General features: G+C 43.8%; 1 protein-coding gene across 1 annotated transcript in view; it reads right to left on the bottom strand.

Annotated features, from left to right (window-relative positions):
- Positions 1–2,190: 2,190 nt before the first annotated feature.
- Positions 2,191–13,987, bottom strand: part of pard3aa (par-3 family cell polarity regulator alpha, a) — a 429,242-nt gene continuing 417,445 nt past the window's right edge. Inside the window, exons 24-25 of the mRNA XM_079575903.1 lie at positions 13,175–13,302; positions 2,191–2,769 (exon numbers count right to left, since the gene is read on the bottom strand). Coding sequence (XP_079432029.1) covers positions 2,391–2,769; positions 13,175–13,302 — 507 coding nt within the window. The 3' untranslated portion in view covers positions 2,191–2,390. The remainder of the gene's footprint in view (positions 2,770–13,174; positions 13,303–13,987) is intronic.

Below are 13,987 nucleotides of genomic sequence, written 5' to 3'. Positions count from 1 at the left end.
GTGTGGCATGGATGCTCTCAGCCTGTGGCACTGCTGAGGTGTTATGGAAGACCAGGATGCTTCTATAGCTCCTTCAGCTCTTCTGCATTGTTCAGTCTCATGTCTCTCATCTTTCTTTTTGGCAATGTTCAGGTTAGGTGAGTTTGCTGGCCAATCAAGCACCGTAATCTGATGATAACCAGGTTTTGGTACTTTAGGCTGTGTGGGCAGGTGCCAAGTTCTGCTGGAAAATGAAGCCAGCATCTCCACAAAGCTTGTCTGTTGAAGGAAGCATGAAGTGCTCTAAAAACCTCCTGGTAGACGGTTGCGCTGATTCTGGACTTAAAAAAAGCCCAGTGGGCCAACACCAGCAGAAGACATGGCTCCTCAAATCATCACAGACTGTGGAAACTTCACACTGGACTTCAAGCATCTTGGATTGTGCTTCTCCATTCTTCAACCAGACTCTGGGACCTTGGTTTCCAAATGAGATGCAAAATTTGCTCTCATCAGAAAAGAGAACTTTGGACCACTGAGCAACAGACAAGTTCTTTCTTTCTTTAGCCCACGTAAGACGCTTCTGACGTCGTTTGTAGTTCAGGAGCGGCTTAACAAGAGGAGTCTGACATGTGAAGCCCACGTCCAGGATCCGTCTGTGTGTGGAGGCTCTTGATGCACTGACTCCAGCCTCAGTCCAGTCCTTGTGAAGATCCCCCATACTTTTGAATGGCCTTTTCCTGACAATCCTCTCCAGACTGCGCTCATCCCTGTGCCTTGTGCACCTTTTTCTTCCACACTTTTCCCTTCCATTTACGTTTCTATGAATGTGCTTTGATCCAGCACTTTGAGAACATCCAACTTCTATTGTTATTATACCTTTTCAGGCTTTCTCTCCTCATGAAGGTGTCAGTGATGGTCAGGTCAGCAGTCTTCCTCATGATGGTGAATTCTACTGAAGCAGACTGAGAGGCCATTTAAAGCCTCAGAGACCCTTTGCAGGAGTTTTGGATTCATTCGCTGATGAAAGGGTGTCACTTTGAGCCGACAATATTTCAGGGATTTTGAATTTGGGGTTTTTACAAGCTGTGAGCCAAAGTGACAACCGACAAAGGCCTGACAAACGCCACTTTGCATGTAATGAGTCTATATGAAACAGTTTCACATTGTAAGTTATAAGTTTTAACTTGATATTCCACTTTCACCTGTAAAGGGAGTCATGTGTTTAAGCTTTACCACAGTTGAGTTGCTCTTTTGACAAATAACGTTGAATGTGCCACAGTGTGAACCAACTCAGGCAAGCGCATCACATCCTTTAGTGCCCCTGGAAACATATGCAGTACTGGACGAGACACGGCAGGGGAAAACAATGACTTTTCATGCAGTGTTGGTCAATTTGAAACAACATTTCCACTTTTCAGTCTTGGACTTAACAAGACTTGGACGCTTTTTCAATATCTAACTCCTAGGCCTAGATTTGTTTGAACCCTCAAAAAGAAGGCAAATTTAAGAATAACTAGCAAAAACTGAGCAAAATATTCCAAAATACAAATCTTTGCAACCAATTAAATTACAAAATAAATCAAGAATTTGTGTCCATTTTTAAAAACTTGCAACACATGTCTTTTTTGTGTCTTGTATGTGTGCCATTCCTCTACAGCAAAGGTTTCAAATTGGTCACTGTACTTTATTCTCCCCATTCGCCTGCAGCGTCTCGCCTTAAATGACATGTTGCTTCATGCTAATGGCACTGGCAGTTGACTGGAATGGACGAAACAAAAACAAAAAAACAAATTCAATATTCGGAAATTTGATCATGCTAGACTTTCCATAACAGCCGGGTGACCACACTCTACGCTCACTGCTTCAACAAGGCACTTAACATTGACATGACACTATGATAAGTATGGAAAACATCCAAACTAGAGATGCACCGATCCAGATACTGAGGGTTTGAGTATCTGCCGATATCCGACACCAGCCGATACCTGGAGACTTTCTTAGAAGTGGTTGCTGGGGAAAAGTGAATGGTCGTCATTTCTCCAGCGTGAGATCAGTATAGTCTTTTCTTTTCTTATAAACGAGATGTTTCCTATCAATGATCAATTATACGTATTAATGAGCTGTGATGGAAAAGCACCAAACATCACTGACACCTTTTCTACACTGACATAAATTAGTATTACTTCTAAGTAAATTTTGGAATGGATATTTTTTCCAGGATCAGCTCAGTATGGGATCGGCGCATCCCTAAAAACAAGACGACAAAACCTCATTGCTTTTTGATACTTAGCTGAAAAGGATCACAGTTCGTTTATAAAAATCTGGCTTTAAATATTAAAATCTCATGTACAGTTTCCAATCACGTATAAAACTAACTTTGTTCCATCCGTCGTTTCCCGCAAATACCGCTGTCAGGAGAAAAATGGCCGCCCTTTTTCGAAACTGTGCCGGTTGAGCTTGGCGATTTGGCGGGGCGAGGGCGGGACGTCCTGGCGGTAGGGCCCCTTGGGTGTTGTCGTCGGGGTGACGGGCTGCTGGCCGGGGCCGGGGCTGGGGCTGGTGCTGGGGGGCGTGTCCTGTGGTGGGGGGTTGTGGGTCTTGCTGGCCTCCTGCTCGCGGCGCCTCTGTTCCTGGCGGAGCAGCTCCTGGGTTTCCATCAGCACGCGGGCGTTGAAGTTGGACCCGCCCAGGTAGCCGTTGTGGGGGCCCTGGCTGCCGGCGTAGCGGGGGTCTTTGTGCTGGACGTCCCACGAGTCCTGGGAGACGGCGCTGAGGTTCTTGCGGTGCTGCCTGGGCGGGAAGAGAAGGGAGAGGTTAGCGATTGGCAGCTTTTGAACAGGTCTTCATAACTCTAACTTTGTCTAAAACTGAAAACCTATTTCAGCAGACAAAATCAACGCTAGAACTGGATTGTAGTTCCTCAAACGTGAAAGTCCACAAGGCTGCAGTGGCCTTCTATCACGTTAAAGGAATGGGCCACCGTTTTTACATACTGAGATATGTTCTTACCTTAGCTTTGACAAGTTCTTTAGGACCTGTCTGGTTTTCCCCCGTGCCTTCTATCACGTAAACACAGCGCAGACGGCGTTAGCATTTAGCCTCTCCCTCTCTCCACTATAGCTCCAAAACAGGTCAAGATAGAAGCTACCAAGCTCTTCCACGTTTTCCCTATTTAAATATGGTTACGTGAAGTGTTACACTACAAAGTATAATTACACAAAATTAAACAATGTGGATTTTCTAAGCGGATAAATGGGGGGACTATATTGTAAGGCGTAATAATACCAGGAGTAATTTGGCATCCGCACAGTAAAGTGAAGATTACTGCGCAGTAAAGTGAAGATTACTGCGCGGATTTCGAACTACTCCTGGTATTATTACGCCTTACAATATAGTTCCCCCTTTTATCCACTTAGAAAATCCACATTGTTTAATTTTGTGTAATTATACTTTGTAGTGGAACACTTCACGTAACCATATTTAAATAGGGAAAACGTGGAAGAGCTTGGTAGCTTCTATCTTGACCAGTTTTGGAGCTATAGTGGAGAGGGGGAGAGGCTAAATGCTAACGCCGTCTGCGCTGTGTTTACGTGATTGAAGGCACGGGTGAAAATCAGACAGGTCCTATAGAACTCGTCAAAGCTAATTTAAGAACATATCTCAGTATGTAAAAACGGTGGCCTATTCCTTTAAGCGCTGGCGTGCGTGCCGTGAATACACAGACATTAAGGCCATGTCACGAAAAGCACCGGGACACATACAGTCCCATTACTTCCACACTGTAAACAAACTGAAACGCCCGTCCATTTAACTCCTTTTAGAGCATTTACGACACTAATGGCAGCCCCGGCGGCCATATCCTTGTCCTCTTGTTGTTTTCTTGCGCCTGTCTGACGGCCCTCGTGTCCGCCCTCCTCCGCACATCGCGCCTCAGGGCTGAAATTGTCCGTGAACAGGCAGAGAGACGCTGAAGTGACCCGTCTATCGAGCCGTTCTCTGTTATCGGGATGAATTCGGATTGGTTTGTGACGGGAGCGACGGCGTCTTTGAGAAGTGCCCTTCACACATCCATGACGAGTGTGGAGGGAAGGATTTAGAGGCGACGCATCATGGGAACAACGTGGTTTGTTTTGACGGATACACTTCACTATTCTCTATTCGGTTTTGGTGTTTGGGCTCACGACTTTGGATTTAATTTGTTTTTTTTTTACATAAAGGCTCAACGTTTATTCAATCTCACAATACGAATCTGTTCCTTTCACTTTGTTAATGAGGTTATAGCTACAAAGGAACATGGAATTTCTGTTATATTACATTTTATGCTTCTATATACACCTGAACATGAACTCCAAAGCCTTGTTTTTTTTTAACTATTAAAAAGAATTGACTATTCCTTGCACTACTTTTATAATTTATTGTGTATTATCCTCTGGGAGTCTTGGAAGGGTTCCTCTTGAACTTTTTTTTTATATTTCCACACAAAATTCAGACTGGGACCTAGATTAAACCCCTATCAATAACAATTTCCCGGCCCGCTTTGAGGATTGAAGCATTAGCAGCTCCAAACATCCCTTCCTCTGTATGTTAACACTGGACTCTTTCCACTCAGCGTTCCAACGTCAAGTCAAAGTGAAGTCTGATTTATTTAACCTAGCCCGCTCTTCCAATTTAGCTCTTAATGTGTGTGTATACAGCGGGTGTGTGGTCACTCGGTTTTCCTGGCCGCGGAAACCCGACTCTGTGATTCCCAACGTCTTGGCTCTGAACTCCATCGCGCTTGAATCGTGCGCGTTTCTGCCTATGGATTCGCGGTCGACTTACACGCCGCCAAATCAATGCGCCCCGTGTCACGACGATGCACAGATCTATATTGGAGGGTTTCGCCTACTGTACGTGTTTTGGGCTGATGGAGAGAAACCAACCAAAGCATGAGGAGAACACACACAGTTTTGGTCCATTTGCGACCTGCATGTGATCTTTTTATGGCTGTCTTTTTTTTTCACCAAGCAACATCTATCCCATCTGTGCTTCTTTAATCCGATATGTGTCCGACCTTTTGCAACGTGACTTCAGTCTGAGCGTCCAGGCCACATGCAGGTCACAGTCGCAAAGTTGGTCCTTCATCAAAAACATACTTCGAGTTTTGTTTTGTGGGAGCCGAGCCTTCACCCGCATCGGCCAACTCTGGGACCAGTTCCACATCGAACTGGTTGTCAAACTAATAGACGAATTGTGTCCGAACACACTACAGGGATTTGTTGTGAAGGGGATGGAGTGAGGGACGGAGTACAAGGAAGAAATTTGTTGCATCTCAGACCTGATAGTCAAGTGAACTGGGTTTGATTTGGGACCAAAAATGCAACATAGGGCTGTGCAATTAATCGAAATTCGATTACAATTTAGATTGTTACACTAAACGATTACAAAATTAGCATAAAAAACTTTTTTTTTTTTTTTTTTGCAAAGCAGACATGGATTATTTCATGCGCTGGGATTATTCTCCCTTCGCATTTCACGTGCCATGGCTCATCCTATTGCCTGACAGAAAGAAAGAGTTTACTTGTGCAGGTGTGAGGGCTGGCCAGCAGGGGGCAGGTGTGAAACAGAGACCTCTCCTTAATCGAGGTATACTTGAAACCATTTGTACTTCTATGACTGTTCAGAAAACAGAAAATATTCAGCACCGTTTTTTTTATTAATAAATATATAAATAAAATAAAGACTTTTTTTTAGAGGCAACAAATAATCATGTGAATAATCGTGATTTCAATTATGACTAAAATAATCGTGATTATTATTTTTTCAATAATCGAGCAGCCATAATGCAACATCGTTTCATTTTTGTACTCTCATCAGAGTAAATTTGAAAATATTTCTGCGCTGTTTTTGGCCTTACATGTATTTTTGTGAGATCGTATCATCTAATCGTGTCTTTCTGTGAATCATCTGTCCCCTGCCAAAAGCTTTCACTTGTGTCACTTCTGCTGCTGTCCAGCTCATTCCAGAGTCTATTCTAAGTAAATCTGCGTAAATCAAACAAGAAAAAGATCTGATTCCAACCGCTGAAAAGGGTTATAGTGATCGGGTCATGAATGTCACACAGGATAGGTATGAGAGAATTTGAGTGTGCGGTTTCAGATCAATATGGAATTTTCTAGACAAGATGAACGGTTCAAATATACTCAGTTGAAATTATTTTAAGTGATGAAGACGTGAGCAGAGTGTTGGTTCTTTGAGTTTTGTTTTGGACACTTTCTGACCTCAACACTCCAGAATCTTCTCGCAGTTCTCTAGAGATTCATGGACAAAACCATGGACTCAGATCTGAGGTCCGAAATAGCCTCAATCTTTCAAGGTGTTGGCATCTGTTCGCTCATCGTTCTTGCGACATTTGTCCTGCATCATTGCCCCCAAGTGGTCGGGGTTTCGTCTCTCGGGGTAACACTTGTTTTGGAATGCTACCCCTGGCCTGGCTTTGATTTGCGAAATTACGACCCTCCTATAATCTCTCCGAAGGGTTTTGAAGAGCCCGGAATGAGCTCAGGCCTGACTCCTGACCCGCGCTTGCACTCCGCAAAGCCGGCCGTCTCCAAACGCGCCCTCATTAGGAAGCTCTGAGTTCCCACATAAATATCCACAATTTCCCCCATCTCCAGTGATCCGTGGAGCCGAAAGGGGACATTCCATCTCCGGAGCTGGAGAGAAAGTTCCCAAAGCGGTTCCAAGAAGAAGCTACGGTTAGCTGGTTATCTGGTGATGACTCAGGCTTAGCTCACTGTCTGGGGTTTTTTCGGGGATGGGAGAGGCTAACGATGGCGCGTTGTGGGGGGAAAAGGGATTAGCGATGACAGGCAAACGGAGGTACGGAGGAGACGGTTAGAAGATTAGCTCAGGAGATACACTCAGACAAAATCATGAATGTGCGGGAGGTAAGGCTCTTAACTGTGGCCTGGGTGAACGGAACGGCATCCACCTGACAGAGTTCCCACGCTGCCTGGGAAACCCCCCAAACTCCTGCTTTTAATTAAGAAGAAACACTGCAGGTGAGCATTTAAAAACCCTGCAGATTACCGCCGTGAAAGGAAGGGGATAATGCATGCCGTGTTTTGTTATTTTAGACTTATTTAGAAAGCTAAGGCCTACAAAACTGATCGGAACATTTTTGTCGCACTTTTAAGTCGTCGTTGCTTTCTTGTCAAGTGTTTGTCACCTCTTCGTCACTTTGTTCAAGAAGCTTTTGGATTTGGGTGATGCCAAACTGGAGAAAATATGCTCGGTTGAGATAGTGTATTGTTTGCGAAGAACTGGCACGTTCGTACAAGTCAGAACGGTAGGTCACATGTTGAAGAAAACAAAAAAGAGCCAGAGCAGCGGATAGTCATTCAAGAGCCCTTGGAAGCTAAGCAGGGAAGGGCCTGGTCAGTACTTGGATGGGAGACCGTTTGGTAACACCAGGAAGCCTAGCGAATGTAGCGAGTGAGTGAGTGGTTGGTGGTGGTCGGAGGTGCCGATGGCACAGACTGGTTGCCTCGCTTCCGTCAGTCTACCCCAGGGCAGCTGTGGCTACAATAGTAGCTTACCACCACCGAGTATGGAGTGAATGAAAAGTGCAATGTAAAGCGTCTTTAAAGGGGGGTATTATGCAAAATCGACTTTTTCAAGCTTTACATCATGTTATTATGTCACTCCCTCATTAAAAACATGCCTGAAGTGTTGCCTTGGCACATTCACGTATTTTTGAGTAATCTGTAAAAACTCTGATGGCAGCCATTTTAGGGATAGGTTTGCCTGAGTCCTCCTAGGAACGCCCCCACCTCCTGGAGACGCCTCCGAGCTTTCGTCACCAGCCGAGTAACCAACCACTGCCCCTCAGCAGAACCCCCTCCCCACTGATGCCACAGACAGCGTGTGGAGGGGGCGTGTCGGAAAGGGTCAGAGGTTCTTAAAGAGACAGAGGCCTATTTCAAGACATTCGCTACAGCCATTTTGAGAGAGCAATTTTATACAAGGCAGTTATTCTAATTTACTGCATTTACAGACCAACAGAAGGTTCGGTCATCATTGTAGTGTGATATAGACTGGTGCTATGTGATTGAAAAAAGCATAATACCCCCTCTTTAAGTGTCCAGAAAAGCACTACATAAAACTGATGCATTATCATTATTATTAAGAGTATTGTCAACTGCTAGATTTAGCCACTTTTCAAACCTCCTGGTGAGTATTTATTTTAAAAAATAGGGCAACAAATGTAGCACAACCCTTCAGGACTTTCCTAAAGTCACCAAGAGTTTCCCCAGAACACATCCAGGAAAGGTTGACGTCTCCAAAAAAACCTTATCCGATCTGCATGAACCCCTGGCTTTTCTCTGCCCTGTTCATGCATGAAAACGCAGCGTCTAACCCTGCCTTTTACATGTAATACTAACAAATAATCCAAGTCCAAAAGCCTGACATTCCAGCCACAGAGAGAGCTTCATTGTGAAAGAGTTACGACTGAAGCACATTATAACTGCAAGAGGAACAACCGCAACAAAGGCAGATATCGCAGTGAAAAGACCAGACTTTTAATTTAGTTGCCTCCACTCTACTGTTAGCGCTGGAAACTGCCGGGATCGCCTTTGTTTTGCTGTACGCATTACGGAAAGCACATAATCTCTTAAACTGTTTTTGCTGTCGTCTGGAGCAAAGCGATCTCCAAATGGCTTCCTGCGCATTCCTGACTAAAACAATGTTTTCCCCCTCTCCAAAGCTAACATTTGTCCTCCGTGCGTTTGTGAATATCACAGTTGTTCCGCGCACTTCTCCACGGCTTTCTCCTAGCTCTCCTCGTAAACGCCGATTCCTCCCAGCTGCTTGAAAGCAACACAGCGGCCGCACATTTCTCCTCCCGAGCCAATTTCCTGGCTTTTGTTTGTTATGCTCTGTCAGTCCAAATTTACTCCTCTTTCTGGCGCAAAAGCCGTTCCCCCCTCACTCTGTCCACTTTGAGGAAAAGATCTACTCAACAAGTGATCAGTAAACGCCAGTTACATGTACTTAAGTTTAGAAACAAGGACTTCAATGTGTAAAAACCACTATTAAAAATTTCAGAACATGTTTGTAGAGGTCAAAACTACCGCAGATGTCTTACACAATAGATTCCAATGGAGACAGGTTACTTTGCTGACTTGGAACATTACTTTATTGAAAATATTGCAGCTACTAGAGTTACTAAATGACTCTGTTTCAGTTCCATGACTTGAAAAGAGTGATTCCATAAGAAGGTTTATGATCTCTTATTTAGCTACATGACCTCTTTGAGCCATGCTATAACACTGGATCAGTATTTCACTTCATTCATCATCCTTCTTTATTTGAACGGTTGGGTTTTCAGCAAAACAGGTGAAAAAATAAGGCTGTGCTCAATACATCGTATTGGCAATATATCGCTAGGGAGTATGTGGCAATACGCGTATCGCATTGAGGCACCTGCATCACGATGCGCAAATATGATTGTCTAACTATAGTCTTTATTCAGAAGAATGTATCACACCGTGCACGCTAACTACTCCAAATTGCACAGTTTTATAGCATAATGAAAACCCTCCATTCTGTGCACCTATGAGATCCTTTTTTTCTTAAATTTGGAATATATCAAGATATACATCGTGTCGGGAAGTTGTATGTAATACCAAGCCCTGGCAATACAGGGTTTCAGAAACTTGTAAATGAGATTGTGAAAAACGATTAGAGCTAACTTGACCATTCCTTGGTGAAAAACAAGATTACACACTTTGAGTTTTCATGCTCACTTTGGCTGTTTCTAGTAGTTTTTGAGGATCGGTTCTATTACTACTACTATAACTACTACTTTTACTACACTGAAAGCCTAATAATGCACACTCCAGGACAATAGATGGATCCATAGAGCAAGTTACTGCATACAACAAATACTTGGGAATTTGGCCAGATCCTGTAGCTCTTTGTCCTTCCAACATCACATTACCATGTTACAAGCAAAGATTAAAGTTAAATTGGGCTTTTTGTACAGACACCATCCCTCCTTCACATCCTCAGCTAAACATGTCATCGCGGAAATGTCCATTCTTCCTCTGTTTGACCATGGAGACATCATTCATCGGCCGGCATGCCTGTAAAGGTCAACTTCAGAAACTGGACACACTTTTTCATTCTGCAATTGTTTCGTTTCATCTGAACCAGCTCCTACAGCGCAAAGTCCCCTCCGGGTTTAACACCAGAGTGTCACAAGTTCCCCAAACCAAGACCTCCTTCAGCCTCACGTCTCCTCGCTCTGCTGCTGTTAATGATTAGAATTCTGCCCAAAGTAAACTGAAGCTGGATTCACTGATCTCACTCTCTGCCTTTAAACACAAGGATGTTTTTAATTAATGACTCACGTAAATGTTTTTCTAGTTCCCTGTACTGTGACTATTAGTGTGTTTTGTATTGCTGCAGGTCAATAGGGGAACAAAACAACAAAATCAGAATTTATAAATATCAATTTGAAACTTTTGCTGAACATTATTGATATAAATATGAGGAAAAAAGTGTATTGTCGTTTTTTGTTTTCATATAAAAAATAAGGCATTTTGTGCATATAAATTGCTAAAAGTGCCTATATGATGAAATCTAAATAAATATATGGTTTTATTTTGCTGACAGATTAGTAACAAAGATTTGTTCAGAGGGGATGTTGGATCTTGTTTAGTTTTTGAATGAGTTAATCCTAAAAAAATCTGTCTTGTTTGTATGGGTTCAAAGCTGAATAAATCATGATGGGAATTAGATATTTAAAAAATCCCTCTGAAAGGGCCAAAATCACAACTGTAGCCCAAAGTAAAGCCTCTTTTTCTACAAATATCATATTATCATACATTTTAATAAAGAAAACACATTGGCATTTTTTTTCCTCCACATTTTGAGAGTAAATATATCACGTATTTGGTCTCTGATTTATGTAATAATATTTCTCAAAATGATCTTAGGGGCCAGAGGTTTCATGCTTGAGGGCCGGATTAGGACCCCAGGCCTGACGTTGCCTACCCCTGCTGTAGGAGCTACAGCATGAGTGGAGCAAAAACCTCATTTTGAGTAAATCTCCCTGACCCTTCACAGAACATGTGGATGGAAAATATAGCATGTGAATATCTGAATAGGGGAGGGAAAGCCGGCTTTGCAAAGCGACGTAGTTGCTCGCGGCCAAAACATCATAAAATACGCATCGCACCAGGTAAGTTTTGTCATTTTTATACTTTGACATGAAAACTAAGACGTTAAGGGAGGAAACTAGCAAGAAATCTCAAAAGTCAATACTTTCACCTGCTGTGTCTCGCCATAAGTGCACACTGAGCCCTTTCAGGCCAACACTGGAAATAAGATTTTATTAATTGTTTATTGTTGCCGTACAGTTAGCGAGTTTGGGCACTGTACCCCGAATAGTTTCATTCCTTTTTTCCGCCTCCGTTTGTCTGGAATTGCAAAAGTTAATTCAAGAGCCTCGATGTAAGATGTATAGTTTCATTACCCGCTGTAGCAGAAACGGCCAGACACAGATAAAATTGAACGGCACAATGGAAGAATAAGGAGGAGTTATTTTTCAAACGGCCCGATAGCGGCTCTGTTTTTATTCTAAAGAGCGGGGGAAAAGGCGAACGGCGGCGTCCCAGGGGTCAACTGTGACTTAATGAAGTGAGTTATCTGGCAAATAATTCCGACCGATCACATGAAATGATTGGATTCAAAGGAGCGCGGCTTATGAGCGACTTGAAAGCGTCCTTTTTTGAGTGCGGCGAGAGACGGGAAGAGGGGAAAGATTTGCATTGATGGAAAAGAGAAAAAGGCCGATGCGTTGAAAAGGGCAGGGAGGACGTGATAAGGCGCAGACAGACGGGGCGGTGCCGGTGGGGGGTGTGGAGTAAATGGGGGTCGTGTTTTTGTGCTATTTCCATTGGCACGTCATTTTAGAAACGCATTGGAGTACAATAAATGGTTTGACATTGCCTACAAATATGATTTCAATGGCTTTTATAGGAATGGGGCTCAACAATCCCACCCAAATCCAAACCCGTCCTAGAGGTGAAGTGAAAAGTGGACTTTATAGAGCTTCAAAAACACTGATATTTTACGCTTTATCATTTGGACTAATGTCTTTATAAGGATTAGACAGTGGCTCTAAAACACAAAGGCCATAGCTGGTGAGGAGTTTGCCTGGAGCTCCCCCCACTGGCGGCAATGGGAAACAGCGCTGTTCGTCTTCACCCTTTCCTCCTTTACATCGCGCTGCCTCATGTTCTTCCTTCAGCATTTAGGTTTTAAGCACTGTAAGTCACACACTGGTCCACAATGGCGGAAACGTGATTCGTGCACACGCTGGAATACACATTACTGAAGGACAAACAGAACCGCGATGAAATGTTTTGTGAGCCGTGAAGAGAACACTGTGGCTTACTCAGAGGCGCCACGGAAAACACTAGAGGACAGAAGCAGCTAAAAGATGAACTATGAAGGTATAGTCTACGTGCTAATGTTATGCTAACACCTGTGAAAGTTGTGCTAACAGCAGCTAAATGCTATCATTGGCAGAATCACCATTTTTAACAGCCCGGTATGATGTTGTGAACTATTTAATCCCGTAGGGCTGTCTTTCTCCTCTGGCCAATCAGAAGCCAGCCGTCAATTTAGCTTGATACGTCGCCTTTAAAGGGACGAGATGGAAGTTGACGTGTTTATACTCACTACTGCCACTTCAGGTCTTGTGTGTAGCTGCAGTTTCTATATTAAGCTCATGCATGACAGCGCGTCGGACTTGAATTAACAACATTTTCAGGGACAGTGCAGGATTTTAGAGGCCGTTGTAGAATGTAGAATGAGCCCAAAACTATTCACAAGTATGGAGTTGAAATTTTAACATTTTTTAATTCCGTCGAGACCCTTTAATAGCTCACGGTCATGACAGAAACCAATTAGCTTTGTGGTGGCTAACTACTGACAGCAGCACGGTTATTCTCAGGGCGCTTTAGCAAACGTGCAACCGACTGAAAGGATTATTCTTTCAAACTAATCGCCTTTTAGATTTTGTTTCCAGAGCAAGAGAGGGTGTCAAGGTAAATCGGGCACCGTGGAGCATTGTACAACATAAACTCGCTTTAGAAATTTGAATACGAAGGGAGCTGTTGGGGAGCCGTGGAGGTCTTACCTGGGGAGGGAGCTGTACTGTCTGGACGTCTGGAGGAAGCTGTCGTCCTGTGGCAGCGGAGGAGGAGGAAGAGGAGGCTCCACCGTCAGACCGTGAACTCCACTCCCTCCCTCGGTGCCGTTGGAGGGCTGGAAGAGAAAACACAAAAGGTCAAATGTGTTGTTCTGGAAGGGAAGTCCCCAGCTACAATCAACCCATAGAGGAGGCAGTGACAGTATGCTTTTGGGGTGGCGTACAAGCATTTCACCAACATACAAGCATTTCATGTATTAGGCTTGGTTGTAATGATGCAAAAATCAACTAAATGCTTTATTTTGAAAACCCACTACAAAAAAAGGATTGTTTGGTATTGCTAGCATGTTTGGTTGTTTATCAGCATTTTATTACAGGATGTTATTGCCTGTATACTGTATTTCTCCCGACGGTCTCCCAGAAAAGAAAATGACCGCATTTGGAGTACAGCGTCATCTCGGCCTCCTTTTGTGCGACATGTGGATACCAAACATGTCCTGGAAATCTGGAATTTGCTTCAGATGGTGAGTTCTGGTGAGAGTTGGCCTGGCTATCCTCCGGTCAGTGGTCACATACACAAGCCAGTGCAACACTCTTGCCCTGATCCGTCCCACACTCAAATTATGGTAAAGAATATGTTGTGTGATGTTGTGTTACATCATTCTTCATGGACGCAGGCCCCCAGCTGGGTAACTGCATCAGCGATGTGCCAGATTTCCCCGAGCTCGACAGGTGGTACAACAGTGGGACTCTCCCGAGGACGGGCTCTGTCTGCGGGGAGCAGGTAGTTAGCCGCTTTAG

The sequence above is a fragment of the Gobius niger genome (genome assembly GCF_951799975.1).
Source record: "Gobius niger genome assembly, chromosome: 18".
NCBI lineage: Eukaryota > Metazoa > Chordata > Actinopteri > Gobiiformes > Gobiidae > Gobius > Gobius niger.
The sequence above is the reverse complement of the archived record's forward strand: the minus strand, read 5'-3'. Positions and strand labels throughout refer to the sequence as shown.